Genomic DNA, 20,881 nt, shown 5'->3' on the forward strand with positions numbered 1-20,881 from the left:
TCATACATTGTTTATAGGATGAAATGAGCTTACATCATTTTTAATTCTGAAATTCCCCTGTTTTCTTTTTTAGGCATGGTTTCATTAATACCACCTGATGTATGGATTATGGCAAATTTCTTCTCATTCCAGACCCGGATAAGTAAGAAAGAAAGGAATTGTATATAGGGAAGAAAATGTTACTCTTTCTCTCTAAGTACATGCGACTGTATTCCAAAATATTCCAACCTCTTCATCTGTAACAGAAACAATAATGAATAGTAGCATAATCTGGGGAGAAATTTATTTGGGTTGCCAGTTCAGGCAGTGGAGTGCAGGTCTTCTGAACTTAAATTGTCGGGTTTGATCCTGACTGTCTAGCCGAATTTGAAATAGCTCGGATACGCCAGCCTCATGTCAGTAGATATACCAGCATCTAAAATAACTCCTGTGGGAAAAATTCCGGCATTGTCATATGTCGAAAAATTGTAAAATTAGATAATGGAAAATAAAAGAAATAACATTATTTGAGACAGTACCTAATGTGTAGACCATGGCAGCTCTTCTTAATCTAAGTCAAAATAAGTTAATGATGATAATGTTATTGGTTACGTCTCGCTAACTTGTTATGGTTTTCGGAGACACCGAACTTTTGGAATTTTGTTCTGCTGGAGTTCTTTTATGTGTAAAGAAATCTACCGACACAAGGCTGATGTATTTGAGCACCTTTAAATACCACCGGACTGAGCCTGGAGCGAACATACCAAACAAATAAAGTACATAGGACTATTGCCCAGGATTTCTCGAATCCCCCATATAACACACTCCTAGCAGTGATAATAATTAGGGGAGAAATTTATTTGGGCTGTTCCAATTTCCTTTTCCGTGTTGGGTTAGAGCATATCATGTCCTGCAGTGGTCAGTTTTGTATCATCTCTCCCTTGCATTTTCAGTGTTGATGATCAACTGTACTATATTTGTGTGTGAGGGAGGGCTTGGGGGGTAAAGAACCAGCACGTTCGTTGTCATGTCGAGGAAGATGGAAAGCTTGCCTGTGTTATGCTTGTCCTCTCGTTCATTCTTCTTGCTCGTCCTGAAAGAGAGCTTTGTTTTGTGATGCTTCCTTCCCCACTCCACTTGAATGCTTACCTTCTCTAGACTAGACTGTGTCTAGCACAGACTTTCCTTACTGTGATGTGATGCGAGCTTTGACTGTGTATACTCTCTGTATGTGGCAACGAGCTTCAGGAACATATATGTACTGCTCCTTTTATGTTAGTTCTTGCTTAGTGTTTCTTTATATGCATGTTGTGTTTATTATTGTTTCCTTGTTCTTTTTCTATGTGAATTGTGCCTAAGTTTATGGTTTGTCTGAAAAAACTCTTCCTAAGTTTACTGAGGAAACAATCTTTTATTTTACTGTGCAGATTATAGTATTCTCAGAGATAAGGATCAATTTTCGAGTCAGTATGTTATTATATAGACATTTATTAAGAGTATTTTACGTTTCTCATTCTTGTTTTAAACTGTTCTAGAAATTTTGTGTATTTGTTTAAATAACATTTATGTATATGCAGGAAGAAACCATGTATTTCAACTTGCACACTGGAGGAGACCTGGAGCACGTCTGTAACATGTGATATTTTGAGTAAATTTTCATTGAAAAATGCCAGGTATCGATTCTCCTTGTGGACTATCTTAAGAAAATAATATTGTTTAAAAAAAATTTAACATATTTGTGTATTTATATATATTTTATGTAAAATAGTAGTCCTGCTTTGGTTCAAGGAATGCATTTTGGAGTTTGGAGGTCGAGGGAAGGATGTAATTTCTGTGTCGGAGTGGATTTGCTGTCATGTAATCCAGCTCTCTCTGTGAAGCTCCAAACTCATGAGTTAGTAGCTTGTGATCACCGACTGCTGATCTACAGCAAACCTATCTGGCAGCCATAACCAGCCTCCGTTATCCTGCACCTGGTCTTTTCTGACCATTCTTGGGTGTTCAAAAGTCTATAGTGTACTTCATATTTGAAACTCATTTTGCTTACTTTGGTGCCAAAGGTTTTTTACTGCCACCTTCTCATTAGCTTTGTATTTTTTAAACATAACTTAAGTCATTGACTTTGGATATTTTCCATCTTCCCCTTAGAAGGCATTTTAAATTAGGGCCTTTAACCTTTTCACTGCTGAGTTTTGATGATCAGACAAACCCTCTGGGCCAGATGAAGGGAGATTATATTTTACAGCATATTTTTACGGCCAGATGCCCTTCCTGACGACAACCTCATTTGAGAAGGTAATGCATATGAAATTAATGATGGTGAATGAAACTGGGTAAGGAAGCTGAAGGAATCGGCTGTGGTTTGTGAATAGGAACTGTCCCGGCATTTTCTTGGGAGTGCAAAAGGGAAACCACCAAAAAAAAAAAAAAATAAATAAATAAATCTAAGGACAGATGATGTGAGGTTGGAACCCACTCGCCTGCCGAGTGCAGAGCTTGGCTCCAAAGCTATAGCATGTTAACACGCACGGCTACTCTGCTCAGTGATATTATTATTGAAATGTAATAAAAAATTGTTGAGCCAAGAAATGGTATTATCAAAAAGAATTTATTTGAGGAGGAGATGACAGTTATGCATGAGATTCATCATTACTACTTTGTCGCGCACTTTCTTGTTGTTCAATATCGTCCTCTGTAAATTCTCCATCTTCATTATCAAAATGTAGCTCTTCAGAATCATTGTTTATGAGAAAACATTCAATTTCTTTGTCAACAAGAGTTGAACGTATACTTTTAAGACGCCATGATGGCTGCACGTTAGCGGGAAAAACGTTCCACTCCAACGAAGCTGAAATAACGTAAGATTGCTTTCAAAACACGCAAATTGGATTTGTATATGTGCCGTGCAGAACTTCTTTGAGTATTTTCATGGAATTTCAAAGCATGACACTATATCCCGTTCATTTATGAGATCGGTGAAGAACACACTGCACCAAAACCTATATATATTAAGGGTTTTGCGGATGCAGCTCGGCGTTCAGTAACGTATATATACGGTTTTGGCATTAAATGGGTTAACACTCGTTCCACTTCAGGCTATGCAATGCATTGTAAGAAGGGTAGAACCTAATATTAGTATACTAAATTGGGATAACATAATTCCCAGTCCATTTTCTCTAATTCTTGTATGCCTAGAATGTTGATATATTTCTTAAATTTCGACCATAATTGAGTCTCATTAAAGATTTAAAGTAGTATTCTGGTTAAATCCACCTTGTCAGTACACTTTGTGTTAATGAACCTTTATTTATTCATGTTTCGAGAACAATAAACATTCTCTTCATTGGTGACCAAGAGCAAGAAAAGAAGCGGGAATTGCATGGTAAAAATCACCAGTAAGTTTTTTTTGCTATGGGCTTTACGTCGCACCGACACAGATAGGTCTTATGGTGACGATGGGATAGGAAAGGCCTAGGAGTTGGAAGGAAGCGGCTGTGGCCGTATTAAGGTACAGCCCCAGCATTTGCCTGGTATGAAAATGGGAAACCACGGAAAACCATTTTCAGGGCTGCCGATAGTGGGATTCGAACCTACTATCTCCCGGATGCAAGCTCACAGCCGCGCGCCTCTACGCGCACGGCCAACTCGCCCGGTGCCCAGTAAGTTCTAACGATTACTTTACATAGTCCTTCAGTGGCCAAATTTGAAAAAAGAAGAAAACTAGATAATGACCCAGAGTGATAAGAGTAGAGTACAGGCAGCTGAAATCAAAATCCTGAGGAGTGTGGTACAGAAGACAAGGAGGAACAGTGTGAGCAATGAAGACCTACAAAAGAAGCTAAATGTGCAAATGACAAACTGGAACATAACACATTGAGGTGGTTTGGTCATGTCAAGCAGATGAAAGAAGAAAGAGGGAAAAGAGGAGGAGGAAGACCAAGAATACAATGGATGGACTCTGGGAAGAACAGCGTAGGACAACGGAACCTGGACTGGAACACAGTGTTGGATGAGGAATGGTGGAGAGACAGGACAAAGTGTGGATAGAAACCACATTTGCCCCCACCCAGCGTTTGCTGGAGAATGGGAGGAGAAGAAAAGACAGTCTTTCCTTGCCCACTATTCTGGACCATGAAAGCACAAATTAATAACTTGTAACATTGATTACTGATCAAAGATCTTTGATTTGTCACCATAGGTGATGTGGCTCATTGACTTCAGTGTGCTGTTTCTGCCACCAGGTCAGTGCTCTTGCTGGGAATGTGAAGAACTTTTAAGTGCTTGTATTAACATGCCAAGGGATAGTAATTGGTTAGAAGATTACCTAAGGATTCTTTCATTTGCCAATATAAATGACATAAAAAATTGTGGATTTTACTGTCTTATATGTTGGAAATAAAAGACATGAAGGTAGCAAGAATGATTGCTGTTACAAACTGGTGGGAACAGTGGCAGGTGGGTACTTGTGGAATGAGGAGATAAAGGCTAAGTTAGGACTTAATTCAATGAATGAAGCTGGATGCGGAAACCGGCTTCAATGGTGGGATCATGTCAGGTAAATGGAGGAGGATGCATTACCTAGGAAAATAATTGTCTCTGTCATGGATATTAAGAGAAGCAGTGGGAGACCAAGGTGTTGAGGATTAGGCTTGATTTGTAATGTAGAGTGATAGGAGATGTGGAACTAAATGAGACCACTGAGCTAGTAGCAAATAGAGGATTTTGGAGGCGCTGAGTAATTTCACAGAGGTTTCCAGAATGAACATAAGTCTCTATTCAAGATAGACGGATATTTGTGTGGTAATCCACAAACTGTGGCTGGGATGGAACTAAGATTTGGATTTCAAGATTTCACTAACTATTTGAGCACTGACTCTAGTTATTTGTTAATATTGACAAAATGATTGACCGTGTCATTTCAATTTTAAAACACCTTAATGAACTTTACTAAGGAACAAGAAATGGAGGAAAGGATAGAAATAAAATAGCTACTGCTACAGTGTCATTTGTTGGATTTCCTTCCTTTATTAGTTGTAAGGAAAATATTGAGCATGTCTGGCATTAATTTGTTTCTTGAACCAAATGTAGGAGTGCTGTAGTTTTGGGTGTAGTACTCATTTGCTTTGTTCTGACTTTAGGCGAGGAGGTGGACTCTCCGACCTCTGGAGGTTCCACGGCTTTCAGTTCGTCTGCCCGGGTGAATCGTCGCAAGACAGACTTGATGCCCACCATACCTTCCCCGAGGGATCTGACCCCGACTTCCGTGAGTTCACGACCGTCGTCCGCCCACGTGCAGAATCGCCCGTTCAGCAGATCTCCAGGTAGGGCATTCTCCATGTCCCGACTGGATCAGCTGGCCCAGCCCCGCATCCGACGCCCGCTCCAGGAGAAAGCGCCTGCCCCACCGCCCCCTCGATTCTCCTCCGCCTCCACCAAGAGCATGTCCCGTAGCATGAGTCACTTGGCAGGAAGTAACCTCCGTCGAACCGATGCCTCTCGCAGCATGTCGCAACTGCTCGGCACCCCGATCCCACCCGTCCCGCCGCCACGGCTCACGCGTGCCGAACGGCTGCGTCAGCGTGCCAGAGAAGCTGCAGCCGCTCGTAGCCAGGCGGCAGCGCAACCGGTCCCAGGTAAGTACGGCTTGCGTGGGCACACACAGGGAGACTTGATCTGTACTGCTTTGACTCCGTATCTCATAAAGGGCTTCATAGACTGTTGTAACCAAGTGATACGTTAACTGACCACTATGAATAGTTGGGGAGTTCAACAAATCCAGTCAATAATTCTGGTAGTTTTGGTGCCTGACAACACTGAGAGACCGTTTCCAACTTTGCTCATTTCAAAGTGATTAACGTGAAGACAATAGAGTAATATTAGATGGGACACACAATGGATGTAGCTCTTACTTAGATCCTTACTCAGCCACTGATGACAGGAGATTTGATGAGGTCACCTTCACGTGGGCCACTTTATCAAGTCTTGTAGGTGAGCAACAGTCAGAAACTCTATTGTGAAAAGTCCAAGTTGCTCTGTGGAAGAGAAGTAATGTACAGATCACAGTCTTTCCCTTGCATGACATGTCCATTGTTTTAGTTGTTTGTCTCGCTTGTCAGGCTCATTGGTCAAGAAGTGGCAGCTTCAAGTTGCAGAGGCAAGAAGGTCATGATAGAAGCAAACGTCAGGGAGTTAGACTTGATTGAATCGCTTGTATCAAGTCCTCTTTTGTACTGATAAAGACTTGTCATCAAAATATTGGAGATTTTGTGTCGTCCTACTCATTAATGCAAGTCTTTATTGTGTTCTTTCCCCTCTTCACAGCTTGGAGACAGAGTCTGACAAGTAGGGGTGTATTAGAGTGTTTGTCTAGAGTGCGGCATGTAGTCAGTGTCTTGTCACATGGGAAAGTCAGTGTTCGTCTTCACATTGTGTGATACGTGTTCGAATTGTGGCTGTAGGGGAAATATAAAGAAAACCTTGAAAACATAAGTTTATTTGCTTGTATCCTCCATGGTTTACACTGGGGTTGTCTGTGGCATTCTTCTTTCATACCCTCTCTAGATCACAATCATATGAATGCTCAGGTAGGAGAGATAGCTAATAAATATTATTTCTGGATTAAAGCCACATACGTGCAAGTCTTTAATAAAAAAGCCAAGCTTTCAACCAAGTGTCATTGGCTTTTGTCAGAGCAAACCATATGGAGGACTGCTGATGACAGTCAGCATAGAAATGCTTCAAGGAACATGGAAGTCTGTTGAGCGAATCACAGCAACATTATTTACAGCACCCCTACTAACTGGACTCGAGAGTCATCGCACTGAGTTGTGGTATTACATGTTATAAATCTCATTTTTGGTCCGCATTGAAAATTTACAGTTCAAAAATAATAAAGGTGTTCTTTAATCCACCTATTCAATACTTTAAAGTACTAGTATCAGACAATATCTGACCATCCTCAGCTAATATAAGAAACTTAAGAACTAAACAGTGACGTGACAAACAATGTGTTTATATGTAATGTGTACTACTTCTAATGAGGTAATTAAGAATTTATATCTTAGTTATAGCGTTGATTAGGTGGAAGTTTTAACAAAGTCCCTTGTTCACACGAAACTGTACTGTGGTAGTCAGGAGGCAAGTTACTGACTCACCACCCTCTGCCGACAGTTTCTGTAGTGCGTCGAGCTATGCTGTGGTGGCGTTACATATGTATTTCTGGAGTACAGGTCTCCAAGTATGAGACAGAAATTGTCTGCAGAGGCTGGTGAGTCAGTAACTTCCCTCCCAACCACCACAGCACAGTGCAACGATCCCTGAGTCCAGTTTGTAGGGGGGCCATGGATAATGTGGTCATGACTTCCATGTTCCTTGAAGAATTTCCATGTTTACTGTCAGCAACAGACTTTCATATGCTTTACCCTGTCAAAAGCCACTGAAACTTGCTTAAAAGCTTGGCTTTTTTGCTATAAAGACTTGCTAATACAGTATATATGTGGCTTTAATCCAGAAATAGTAATATATATTTAATAACTCAAAAATCTATGTTCTTTATTTTGAGAACTATACAAGTTCAGGAATTAGGATTGACGAGAATATGGGTCAATAGTATTCCCATCATGAAGGTCCAAAAGTTTCGATACATCCTTAATGGCGAAGAGAAGAACAGAAGTAAAAGTTCTCTAAACTGTTTTATACCCAAACTCCGCTAAGGATATTAGAAGAAAAATGTATAAAAAATGGGAGCTGTTATCTGATCTTGGCCTGGTCCTGTGGTCTAAGGGTACTGAATCTGCCACTTACCATGGGGCTCCAGATTCAATTTCCAGCCAGGTCAGGGATTTTTACCTGTAACTGAGGGCAGATTCAAAGTCTACTCAACTTAGGTGAGAACAGTTGAGGACCTATCCGACAATGGTCCAGAAAGCCAAGATGGTAGCCGAAACGATTCGTTGCACTTGCCATGTGTCGCCTTGTCGCAGTGATTGGTTGTTAGGCCAAAGCCCACCAGAGCTATAACACCATGGACCTTGGTACCAGTGCATACCAGGCTGAGAGGATAAATGCTTGACTTCAGTCAGTGGCACTATTTTTATGGACCTATCAGAAGATTGATGGTGGTGGATATTACTGTGTTAATGATAAAGCTGTAGCTACCATGTGCAGACATTTTTTTATTTGATGCCATTTAAGCTGCCTGCATGCCAGTTTTTCTTTTTACTCTACCATACAGCAGAGAAAACCTATTTGGGGGAGCTGTGGCTGAGTTTTAATTAATTTATTAATTATATGCCATCATCAAATTTCAAAAATATTTTTTCCACCCTTCCAAAATCTTGTGCAGTTGTGGGATCAGGAGGATGACACTTCGTTCCTGTGATGACCTCCTAGTTCTTTGGCCAAAGACCTTATCAGGCCAGTGCTCAGTATAGGACTGGCAGTCTCAACAACTTCCTGTAAGTTAAGACTTATTACAGGACACGTATTGTTGATAAATTATGTTCTTGGTGGTATGAATTTGGAAGATATATTTAATATGGTTCAATATGAGTGGAGATTTTTTTTTAGAACATTTTGAGAATAGGTCCCGAGTATTTTCTTAACTTGAATAATCTCACACAAAATCACCTCTATCAAATCTTGAAATACAATGAGGGGTCATCATTGGCTTTCCTATTTGAGAAGAAAATTACTCTAATTATGCCCTATTATAGTAGCATGTAAATGTTTGTCTAGTTTTAATAGAATTGCTCCTAGATTTGGCTTCTTATAATAGTGCGAATAACATCAGAAGTTGTAGAAGTGTTAGTATAGCTAAAGGAAACTGCATGTCTCAGATGTACGACAGCGAATAGATATTGAATTGTGAAGAAACAATTTGGGTTGTGATTCTGTATCTTCACAATTATAATAATGTGTTTGTTGTCTGAAATCTGTGCTAAGCAAGTGACTGCATGGTCTTAGTTTGGTCATGTGTTTAGTTGTAGGATGGTAAAGTTACATAAACATATCCAAAGGATCTCTTAAGGTTTAGTTGGAATTTGAAATGTGAATATTAGAGGACTATATACATTACTTTGAAATTTCTTGTGGAAATCCTCCTCAGAAAACAGCATTGCTGAGATTGTCATTGCTGTTTAAATGCCATGTATAGAAATATGAATTCTGTATTATTTTTATCCTTTAAAAGTCTGGAACTACTGTACAATCTTTGGTGTATTTGCAAATTTCAATCATTTCACTTGTAATTTTTAAGACACGGTACATGGGCTAGGAATTGTATACGATCACAGAGTGAGTTGTTCGTGCAGTTCGTGGCGTGCAACTGTGAGCTTGCATTCGGGAGATAGTGGGTTTGAACCCCACTGTCGGTGGCCCTGAATGTGGTTTTCTATGGTTTCCCATTTTAACACCAGGCAAATGTTGGGGCTGTACCTTAATTAAGGCCATGGCTGCTTCTTTCCCACTGTCGCTATAAAACCTATCTGTGTCGGTGCAAGGTAAATAACTGGGGAAAAAAATAGTATACTATAAATGTCTTTGATATCCAGTACCACTAAAGGTTGGAAAACCAGCTGAGGGCCACGTGAATAGTTGGGATTGTTATTGATAGCTTGTGTTGAGAGTTGAATGTGCTTATAGACAATTGTCTTGTCAAGACCTTGGCAAGGTACCTCCGTGGCTAATTTCACGACCAGATGTACAACTAGATATTCTCTGTGGACCTAAAGTGAACACAGATGTCTCTGTTCATTGGAGGTGTTTCTGTGGTCTCGTTCACCAGTATTTTGACATGCAACTTATCTTCACAGATGGCTCTGAGGTTTGGGGATTAGTGAATATTTTAGTTTCCAATGATATCAGCGTCAAGACCTTGCTACCTAGCGTCTGTAGCATATACAATATACCACAAAGATTTTCACCATCTTAGAAGTTATGCAGTTTGTGCTGAGGCACGAGTGGGGCTGCTTGGTCATATTTACAGACCCTTTAAACTCTTTACCGTCTATAAATTGTTTCCCTCAACACCTGCTGCTGTAGCAGATCCAGGATCTTTTAGCCAGGTTATATAATGCTGGAACCAAACTTGCCTTCACATGGCTTTGTAGCCATGTGGTGATTGTGGGTGATGAACTGGAGGAAGTGGTGCTACTACTACCACCTACACCTGTGAATGTATCTGTTAAAGATATTTGTTCTCGGTTATGTTGAACCATTTTGATGTCCTTGAGGAATCAGAGTGGCTAGCTATCTGAACTCCCAACGAGCTGAGGACAGAACCCTCTTTTTTTCCTTCCTGGAGAAAGGCCATAGTTTTGTGCACGTTGAGAATAGGTCATGGAAGATCTCCGCGCCCTTACCTCCTGAAAGCTGTGTTTTTGATTGTCTGTCTGTGCTCTGAAGGATGTTGATGTAAATATTTTGTAGCCATTCAGTAAGTTACTGTCTCCAGATCTGAATCCTCTAAGAGAAGATATTTGTTACTATAGCTCATTCCACATTAAGAAAACAGTACTGTTCTTATAGACCTACAAGGAGTGAACACACCCCCTCTGAGACGCCCATAATTCCTTGTGATTAAGGGTGTTTATACTGTACTTCGTAGTGTATTACGAAAGGCAGATAAAAAGGATGAGGCATTTTTGCCCGTGAGTTATTACAATAACTATATAACTTTGTCTTTTTCATATATATATATATATATATATATATATATTCATAGAGAGGAAGCACAATGGCAGGAACAGCCATCGCTTCGTTGCCGTCCTTAATTTTCCTTCTTCTGAGTTGTTCTGGTACAAGCCTCGTGTAGTTCCTCACTCTGTGAACTGCCGGCAGCTCACTTCTGTATATTTGGCTAGATGTACAGTATTCATTTCATTAGGAGTCATATTGAAATTGCTCGACACCCGTGATCCCTTTACGTCAGTTGTTTCATGGGGAGGATATCCACGGGAAAGTGAAAGTAACTGAGTAGAAGACGCATCAATATGCTGTTGCTGAAGGTGGGGGAAATAGTTTGGTTGCAATGGCTCACTTATGACAGAAAAGGAACTGTTACATGTAATATTTGGTCTCTTCTCTCTTGTGCCAACACGTACCCAATTTAGTCCAGATTTAGAATTTTGTTTTGTGCAACTTTCTTGGCTGCACATTGATGCTGCAAGTTGTGTATGGCTATTAACAAAGAAAATACAAGTAGAAGGTGTGTAGTCTTCTGCCTGACTATTAAGTTGAAAGTAAGGACTTTATGAAAAGTAAGGATATTCATTTCCTGGAAACAGATTACAATTCCACTTAAGAAAGCTCTTTTTGCGTATAAAGATGTTTTTTCGACCAATATGATAGTGTATTCAACTCAAGGCAGACAGTTTCCGAGTTGATAGCTTCAATCGGAATGGTGACTTTGCATAGCTTATTCATTAATTAGGTTAGTCAATCTGCTTCCAGCATTGTATTTCTATCGTTTACAGGGACGTGCACATTCTCTCTTCTCTTTGCTCTTGGTTGACACGGAAGAGCATATCTTGGGAGTTGGCTAGTTTTCATTCTGTGTTCCATCCATTTCCGTTTACATACGGATCAAAATTTCTAGATCCCTGATATTTGTAGATCGTGTCTAATATTCTCACTTTGGATCCTGTTTTGAAGCCTGCAACCTGTGACAGAGATGGAGCATTCCAGCTCTCATCACTGCCAGTGCCAAGCCTGGATAAATGGGGAAAGCGAATGGCTGGTGATTTAGCTTTACCGGGTACACCGAGTATACTCTGCAAGAGGTGGGCAAGAGCAAAAAACTGGCTCCACAAGACGGGTCTCCCTCGGCAAAGATATGGTAACCCTGATGGAAGAATCCTTGGTCTTCCAGGTTGGAGGTTTTTGTGGAGAGATTACTGTAGAATATCTCTCAAGTAAGAAGGAATTACAGTAGAACCCCATTTATCTGAAATAAAGGGGGCGGAGTCACTTCAGTTCACGTTTTTTTTCGGATGACACATGGCAAATATTTTCGAAAGTTAAATGTTGAAATAAAAATGCATAAACTCTGTTAAGCAAAGGTGCACACTCTATATTAACATTAAAATTTTTACATACTGTCACTCATTGTATAAAATCAGTGACTGTCTTCTGAATTTTCTTGGTGCAGTGCTGTCGTGGAGCTACATCGCGCCACCGTTTAATCAACAATACATTGGCTGGTGTAGATTCATTGCTTTGTTCAAAAAAGCGCAAAGCAATCTGAAATAATGAAACATTTTTTGTTACTTGAACTGAATACTGTATACAGTTATGTTATTGCAGTATTGTAATTAAAGAGTGTGGTACTGTTATTTATTTACATATTTTACGCCCACATTGGAGCACTGAAATCAATACATTTGAGTTAATTTCTTCTTCTTCTTCTCCCAGAACTTTTTCATCCTCTCCGACCTGGAAGCCCTTTGTGTGTCCGATATAGTATATTGTTTCCGTTCAACTGCTTTTAGTTTGAGACTTATGCTTTTGTTCTTCAAAATCCTCTTCTCTTTTCTGTCTTTGATTTGTTGCCGAGTTATACCCAATTCTTCCAAATCGTCCTGAACTTCTTTGAACCAATTATTATTGATTTTATTCTTCAAAAAGTAATCGAATAGTTGTTTCAATATCCTGGTGTCTGCTAATCTTGATATGTGACAGAAAAAGGAAATTCTTCTTTTACGCATTGTAGATATTATTGATTCACATTCACGATAGACAATGTTGTTAGGCAACAATCTCCACTGTCCATCAACTTGGTGTTTTTTATTAATAATTGTTCTAAGAATTCTTCTCTCAGTTTTCTGTAATTTGTCTGTTGTAGATTTTACATTTAATTTGAATAAAGTTTCACTAGCATAGGTTGCCTCTGGTTTAACTATGGAATTATAGTGTTTCAGCTTAGCGTTTATCGAAAGAGATTTTTTTTTATAGGTTGGCCAGGTAAGTCTTTGTGCTTGTTTAAATTTAGTTGTTCTGTGTTCTATTGCTTCTTTTTCATTTGTGTTCCATGTTATTATTTCCCCAAGATATTTGAATTTCTGAACAATTTTAATCTCTTTATTACTGTTCAGCTGAATAACTGGTAAATCAACTTTAAATGTTGGCATCATTTCTGTTTTTTCAAATGAAATTTGTAATCCCATTTTTTTAGCTATAATTTCTAGTTGTTCAATTTGAAATTTAGCCTCTTCTATTGTATTTGCAAGTAATGCTAAATCGTCCGCAAAAGCAAGGCAGTTGAGTTTAATATTTCTACCGATCTTGATAGTTGGTTGGCATTTCTTGTTCCATTCACGCATAACCTTCTCCAATGCACAATTAAATAACAATGGTGAAAGTCCGTCTCCTTGTCGAAGTCCAGTTCTTATAGTGAATGATTCTGATAATTCACCTCTAAATTTAACTTTTGCCTTCGTATTTTTAAAAGTCATATTAATGAGGTTAACAAGTTTTTGATGTAAGCCAAATTCTTTAAGGCTTTTTAATAATGAGTCACGATGAATACTGTCGTATGCTTTTTTAAAATCTACAAACGTGATGACCAGACCCTTACTTCGAACTCTTTGGTGCTTCATTATCCATTTTAAACTAATGATTTGATCTGGACAGCTTCTACCTGGTCGAAATCCTCCCTGATATTCTCCAAGTTCTTGGTCGAGTTGTTCTTGGATTCTTGTGTATATAATCTTGGATAAAATCTTGTATGTAATATCAAGTAAGGATATCCCCCGATAATTATTTGGATCGGAGCGATCACCTTTCTTGTGCAGCGGGTGGATTATCGCTGTATTCCATTCCTCAGGAAGCTTCTCCGTGTTCCAAAATTCGAAATCAATCTTTCCTACAGTGCATTCAATCTATCATCTACTGCAACTAGATTCTCAGAACTGCTATTGTCAAAGTCGGAGTCGTCTGCATAATATTCGTGAAGAATAATACAGTAATAATAATAATAATTCCTGCTTGTTTGAGAAAGATGTATCATGGAACGAACTAGAGGGTAAGAAACTGTTTTGTTTTATGCTACACGTTCATTCTGGCATAAGTCATAATATAAAAATAGGGTTTGCCTAGTAGCTCTCAGCACGTATAGTAAGAGAAGTACTAATATCGACAGCTAAGAACGAGAGGGTAAAAACAAAATGTTAAAATGCAATTTTGCCAGAGCATTTCGGTTATGCCGGGTTTTGGTTAAGCGAAGTTCGGTTTAGCGGGGTTCTACTGTACTCAGAAAGCAACAGTATCAGATGAAATACAGTATACATATTCAGTATCATTGAAGTTGGAGGACTGATGTCGTCCTGCTCAAGATGTGAGGTCTGCCATTTTACATCATGTCCTTTACTTTGATCTGCGGCGTTAGCAGAACAGGTGCATACGGCTCGCAGATTTTCTCTCACAAGCAATCCATCCAATCACTTCCTTGGCTAACCTTGAGTCGTTTTCCGCCTGGAATGAGCACAAGTTCGCATCTTGCTATGGCTTCTGCATCTGTTCTGACCGTGTGACCATAGAAGCAGTGTTGGTTAGTGATCGCTATCGACTGACAAGGCAACAGGTTTAGCAGCCACAGAAAATTGGTTCTTAGTCAGCTGTGGGACACCAAAAGAGGGGGCGTGATTAGTGCAGTGTCATAGGTGCTTGTTTTCCACCGAGAAGGCTGAAGTTTAAATCCTGGGTTGGAATTTTCACCTGAAAGATAATGGGCTGTCAGAAAGCACGTCCGGCCTTACTCGTCAAAACCAGGGCTCCAGGTACTCAAAATCCCTGGGATAAACTGAAGAAAGTCTTGTGTGGTACGCTGGAAGCGAGTGTTTGGCTTTCAGGCAAAAGGCGAAATAAAGTCAAATATTACATGGAAATGAAATGTTTCTTTCATAATTGAGCTGTTGTAATTTAAGTGGTGGATGAATTTTTGTTTCCTTTGCCTTGAGAAATATCCTATGTAAGCTGTGAAACTCGTCCTACAAACCTGGGTGATTTTGAGGGAGAAATTGGTTAGTTGGAAGATTATAAAATTTAATGTAGCCCATCACAACTTGTCAGAGTTCTAATTACATGTACACACACGTACAGAAATGGTGTCCCGATATAAGCAAGCCTGCTCCTTGCTTAACGCATTGCCCGCTACGAGACTTCTTATTGAAATTGGCATAGTGGTGGATGTATAGCAATACACACACTCTGTGCCTTCAACACGACTCGTTCACTCCCTTCCCTTCCTTTTCAATACCGGAGTGGGGCAGTGTTGATTGTTTATGTCGGGACACCATTTCTTTGCATGTTTGTTCATTGCCCTTGTTCTCCTAAGAAGCAGTCTTAGACAGTCATATTTCTTGAAAACAAAAGAAATAATGTTTTTATATGTGAAAATAAACCAGTCTCAGTATGAACTCATTTCTTATAATCTCTTTAATTGTCATTACTCTCTGCCTCATACGCTAAGAGATCTTGTATATTTGCTGGATACATACATCAAGACAAGCGTGTCCAGTCCAAAACAAACAAAGAAATTTCGTTAAATTACCGTGAATGTACAAAGTATACTGCTTTGTTAGTTATGTGTATTGTTTGCAGCGATACTTGTTTATGTTTGCTGGATGAATTGTAACTGCGAATGCTGTTTCATATAACCTGAACACAATCGCATTGGAATGTTGTGCTGGGCCACTTGTGTCATTCCTTCTCTGGGCTAATTTAGAAAATTGAATGGATGCTTCCAAAAACAGGCTAACTTGCAACTTGCTAACATGGGATGGTTATTTCAAATTTTTCTTACAGTAAAGAGTGATGTTGATATATTTTAGGTTCAGTAATTTTATGACCTTCAGCCCTAGAACTGGCAGTCTTGTGGTGGCAGCCATATTTGGTAGCTTTTACTTGTCTAAATAAAATACAATGTACAGTCTATTCAAAAAGTATAATTCTAAAATAATTTAAGGTAGTTTATAAATTTATTACTCAAAATTAGTTTCGGCAGCCTGAAGAACCTAACAGTTATATTTAAAAAAGAAAATTATAATAGTTGTAGATGTTTCACTAGCCTGTTTTTTTTTGTAACATCCTGTATTGTTTCTGGTGAAAGTTGATGTGTTTTGCTTTGGGGATTCTATAATATTGATTAACATCTATTGCTTTCCTTGTAGAAAATGTTAGTTTAGAGCATGATTGCTATGTAGCTTTGCACTCCTCTAACTGCATTGGTAACGTCAGTCTCTGTATCTAGGTTACGCAGTTAAAACATCCTCTTTGTATTTTGCTGTATTGGCAAAAGTGTCATTTGCTTGTGGCTGAAGGAAACTTATTGTACTCATTTTGTACAGTTGAAACTTAACTGAACGTGTAGAATTTGTTTATAAAGTTTCATGGCATTTGTACCTAAAAAATATATCCTAGCACCAAAAACATCTCTATAGCATTACAGTAGAGCCACAGTAATCCAAACTAATTGGGGTTGTAGTCTGTTTGGATTATCCGGGGAAGAAATGTGTAACGCTGTATATTAAATTGGTTTTACACTACATAGAACAGCAAACTGCTGCCACATCAAGTGTCATGATGTCTATCACTGAATCAAACAGGTTTAGTTTCTAGTAAAGTGAAAGTTAGTGTGTTTTCGTACACATGTGAAACTTTCCTAAAGTAAGACAAAAGTACTATTTTGTTAATACACTTCTTCTACATGCCTGTCCAGTCTCCAGCACTTTGGCAATCTGTATGGAGAGTGCTCTTCAATATTCAGCAACACTCCTCAGCGCCCTTCAATTTTGCCTCTCAGTAGGTGTAAAATTGCATATTTTTTGTCATGCAACACAAGCCATAGATATGTAATTACTCTGCATTTGATGGTGGTTGGCAGGTTTACTCTGGGAATTCTTGCTCATTAGAGGTCAGTTTGACCCACAAGACTTCGAGCATTCTTCTATGCAAGTCGTAGTTCTAGAGCTTCCATTCATTTGATGGTAGGCTGTTTTTAATGTTCCAACTTCACCGCCATAGAGTGGAGTAGACCAAACAGAACATTTAACCATGCATTGCTGAAGTTCTAAATTTAAAACATTACACACAAAAATGTCTTTGTTTCCTTGAAAGTTGATCTTGTACTTTCTATTTGACTCTGAATTTCTTCAAATCATCTGTTGCCTAACAACATACTGAAATTTATTCACTTGTTGTATTTGTTGTCTTTAAGTTTCCAGGTAGTTACATTTCTTTCTCTGCCTAAAATCTTCTTTTTTATTTGTGTGTGTGTGTTGGTACTTAGACCAATCCCTTTCCCTGACTTTTTTTTGTCCTATTTTACAAGAACTGTAGATATTCAATGTGAGAGGTCATTCATATGTGTACCCATGTCTATTTTGTAAGTTTTCTCCCCGATATGTGTGTCGCTAAAAATGCTCCACTCAGACCCAAGGAATTGTAGATATGTGACTACACTTTATTGGCTTGTTCATTCTCTAGAACTGGTTCCTTTAACTGAAGAATGGAGGACTATGATTGCTGAACATTACATTGTTTTCAGCAACAAACTGTCTGCTACGGAACACATTCATTCGAACACTGTTACATTATGTACATATTCTGCCTCCCAAGTCTGTAACTTACTTGAACTTAATGCCTTCGCCTTGTTCTTATTGAAGCTTCATGTGTAACATTTTTTGCTTGTTCAGTTTCTGAGGGTAAAGAGCTATTCTTGTCCGAGTTGATTACCTTGCAACATAATATTGACACGCTCCTTTTCTGTTATCTGTAACACGTATGTGGGTTATTGATATGTATGCACTATCAGCTACATCGTGTTGTACTAGTAATTTCAGCCGCGTCTTGCTTGGACAGAGCATGCATGATAACTGTTGGTGATTGCTATTAAGAAATAGTCAAAATGTCTGCATGTGACAGTGATTTATTCTAATTTCTTGCAACACAAAATATGCAATTTCTTGCTTTTGTAAACTGTAGGATTGGCAAAAGGTAGTGATCGTGAGGTCAAGGGCCTTTGGTACTGCATGTTCTGCATTGCAGATATGTGTTATTTTGCTTTAGTTGTGGGAAAGACATGTATAAAATGTGTGCCCCACACTATGCTGCTTGATGTGCTTCAAGAGGAAATTGCATGTTATGTATACAGTTGGGATGGATTCCTCCTTCATCAGCTGATCTGTAAGTACTACTATATTTCTTATCTTGATTGTCAAGTAATGAGGATAAACCCAGCCTCTCCTGATTTCTTCAAGGGAAAATTTTTCAGCCCATTCCCTGCTATCAACAGTTCTCCCAATTTCACTGTTTTTGCTGTAGATTTGCCTGATCTTTAAGGTCACTTATTTTATTTCAAAATTGCAAAATTTATTGCCCAGCTTGTCGTCATGGTCTAATTTTAAAACATAATTAAAAAATTCAGTATTCATTTATTACCAGTATTGTTTTGTAAATGTAAGAAAATCCATCTAAGGAAATCAGTACGGTCCACTTTTTCTTAGACTATTTTTTAAGCAAGCATAACCAGTTTGCCTTGTATTGAAAAGACCAATGTGTTTTCTTAGAAACAAGATTTAAATCTCCTGAGCTACATGTTTAAACCTCACAACATCCCTGCACTATGGTGTACATCAAAACAAAACTTAATCACATAGGAATATTTTCATGCTATTTTTTAATTTAGCATGTAGGGGATCTATCCTGACGTATGGCTTTTAGTGCCAGGAGTGTCAGAGGACATGTTTGGCTTGCCAGGTGCAGGTCTTTTGATTCGACGCCCATAGGCGACCCAGCGTCGTGATGTGGATGAAATGATGGTGAAGATGACACATACGCCCAGCCCCCGTGCCAGAGAAATTAATGAATGATGGTTAAAATTTCCGACGCTGCCAGGAATCAAACCCGGGACCCCTGTGACCAAAGGCCAGCACGCTAACCATTTAGCCATGGAGCCGGATGGTAATGGTGGTGATTTTTGTTTTAAGAGGAAATGCAGCTAGGCAACCATCCTGTATATGCAGTAATATATCAGTCAAAGGAAATGAAGGGCCACGAAGGGCGTGGAAAAGAAAGACTCCCTAGGCCACCATACTTAATATAGTCGGGGTGGGAAAAGAACAAGAGTTGACCAAGAGAGGTCTCTTTTTCTTCCCCATAAAATCTGCTTACGTCGCACCGACACAGATAGGTCTTATGGCGTCGATGGGACAGGAAAGGCCTAGGAATGGGAAGGAATCAGCTGTGGCCTTAATCAAGGTACAGCCCCAGCATTTGCCTGGTGTGAAAATGGGAAACCACGGAAAACCATCTTCAGGGCTGCCGACAGTGGGGTCGAACCCACTATCTCGCAGATGCAAGCTAACAGCTGCGCGCCCCGAACCACACGGGCAACTCGCCCGGTAAGAGAGGTCTGATAGGATAGATTAAGGTGAGGAGCTTGACACAGGTGAAAGCAATGTCAGGGCTCAGCTAAGGGCCCCTCGGTCACCATCCCATACTCCCAAGTTAAATCCCTGGGGCCCCTTTTAGTCATCTATTACGACAGGGAGGAGATATCGTGAGTGGTACTCTACCATCCCCACCCACAGAGATTGACGGTTCAGAATAAAGATTTGGTGTGATAAACTTCCAGACACTGCCGGATATGAAGAAGCAATATCTTTGCTACAGTACCATTGAATATCATTGCTTTTTCACCTGTGGCATTAGATTGCAGAGAACGAAATAAGCCCGTATCTCATCCTCTAATCTCAAACCAGCTAACATCGCTGTTTCCTTGCGTATGATATAAAAATACTAAATACTCTTGGCAGAGGTTAATCCTGATACTTATTTTGAAGCATTCAGGCACCTCACAGTTTCCAGTGAACAGTTGGTTATCCGGTTACTGTTGTACTTTCTCATACATTTTCATTATGGTTGTGCTAAATCAATAGTAGACTTTCAGCAGATGAGCTGTTAACCTCACTTAAATTAGTATAATCTCGCACACTCCCTTTAACATCACTTTTGCTTACTTTTGACCCACTGCCTAAAACACTATCAAGTAGACTCTGAATGTGGTCATTTTCACTACCCCAAACCATAGTGAACTGAAAAGCATTCAAACGAAGGGAATATTGCTGCTAATTCTAAGACTTAAAGTAAACAGAAGATAATGTATTTGAAAGGGAGAATAAAAGTGAATGGACTAAAAAAAATTCCATCACTACCTAGTGAATGAGGCTTCATTACTTGATATCTGTAGTGTGATTCAAGATGTTGCTTCAGTTGAGCACAACCAAACAGTCCTGTATAATTATAATGTAAATTGCTTTTAATTTTTCTGTGGAATATAAATTATTGCTATTTCTGTAGGATTGTATTTTGCGTGAAATAAGGACTACTGTATTTTGAATAAAACCATAATTGTTTAGACTACCAGAACCTTTAACATCTCTTCCTTGATTGCCAAACTCTGTGTGTACTTCAGTCTTCTAGGCAAACTGTAGGTAGATTTCAGCAATGGGACCTCCTTTTCCTGCATGGAATCCAAACCGCATAGATGCGATTGTTCATTTTAAAATCTTGTGTACACCGGCTGGGATTTAAATCATGGTTACTTCGTTGAGAATCTAGTGGCCATGTAATGCAGCTGTCTTGCCACCCCCCGACTCCACAGGCTGGAAGAGTGTTGTGGGCTTGTGTATTTACACAAACATACATTTGTATGAAATAGGTATACTCGTACTGTTTCAGAGTATCTGAAGTGGTTCTAAAATACTGTAATAGTTATTTTTATTATAGTTTAGACAATTAACACACATAAGGGAGTTCGGCTGCCCATCCTCTACTGTTTTCAGCCTTCAAGGATTAGTTTGGCTTAGTGCTTATAAATCACTGATCACGGGCTTAATTTAGGCTC

General features: G+C 39.2%; 1 protein-coding gene across 20 annotated transcripts in view; it reads left to right on the plus strand.

Moving 5' to 3' along the window:
• The window catches only part of LOC136885088 (ensconsin), a 762,268-nt gene that overhangs the window by 645,890 nt on the left and 95,497 nt on the right, over positions 1 to 20,881 (plus strand). For 18 of the 20 annotated variants that reach the window (XM_068230157.1, XM_068230159.1, XM_068230158.1 and 15 more), the window contains one exon: positions 5,118 to 5,612. In XM_068230157.1, the coding sequence (XP_068086258.1) occupies positions 5,118 to 5,612 (495 nt within the window). The remainder of the gene's footprint in view (positions 1 to 5,117; positions 5,613 to 20,881) is intronic. The other 2 variants (XM_067157529.2, XM_067157530.2) reach the window with 1 other exon arrangement.

The sequence above is a fragment of the Anabrus simplex genome, chromosome 13 (assembly GCF_040414725.1).
Source record: "Anabrus simplex isolate iqAnaSimp1 chromosome 13, ASM4041472v1, whole genome shotgun sequence".
NCBI lineage: Eukaryota > Metazoa > Arthropoda > Insecta > Orthoptera > Tettigoniidae > Anabrus > Anabrus simplex.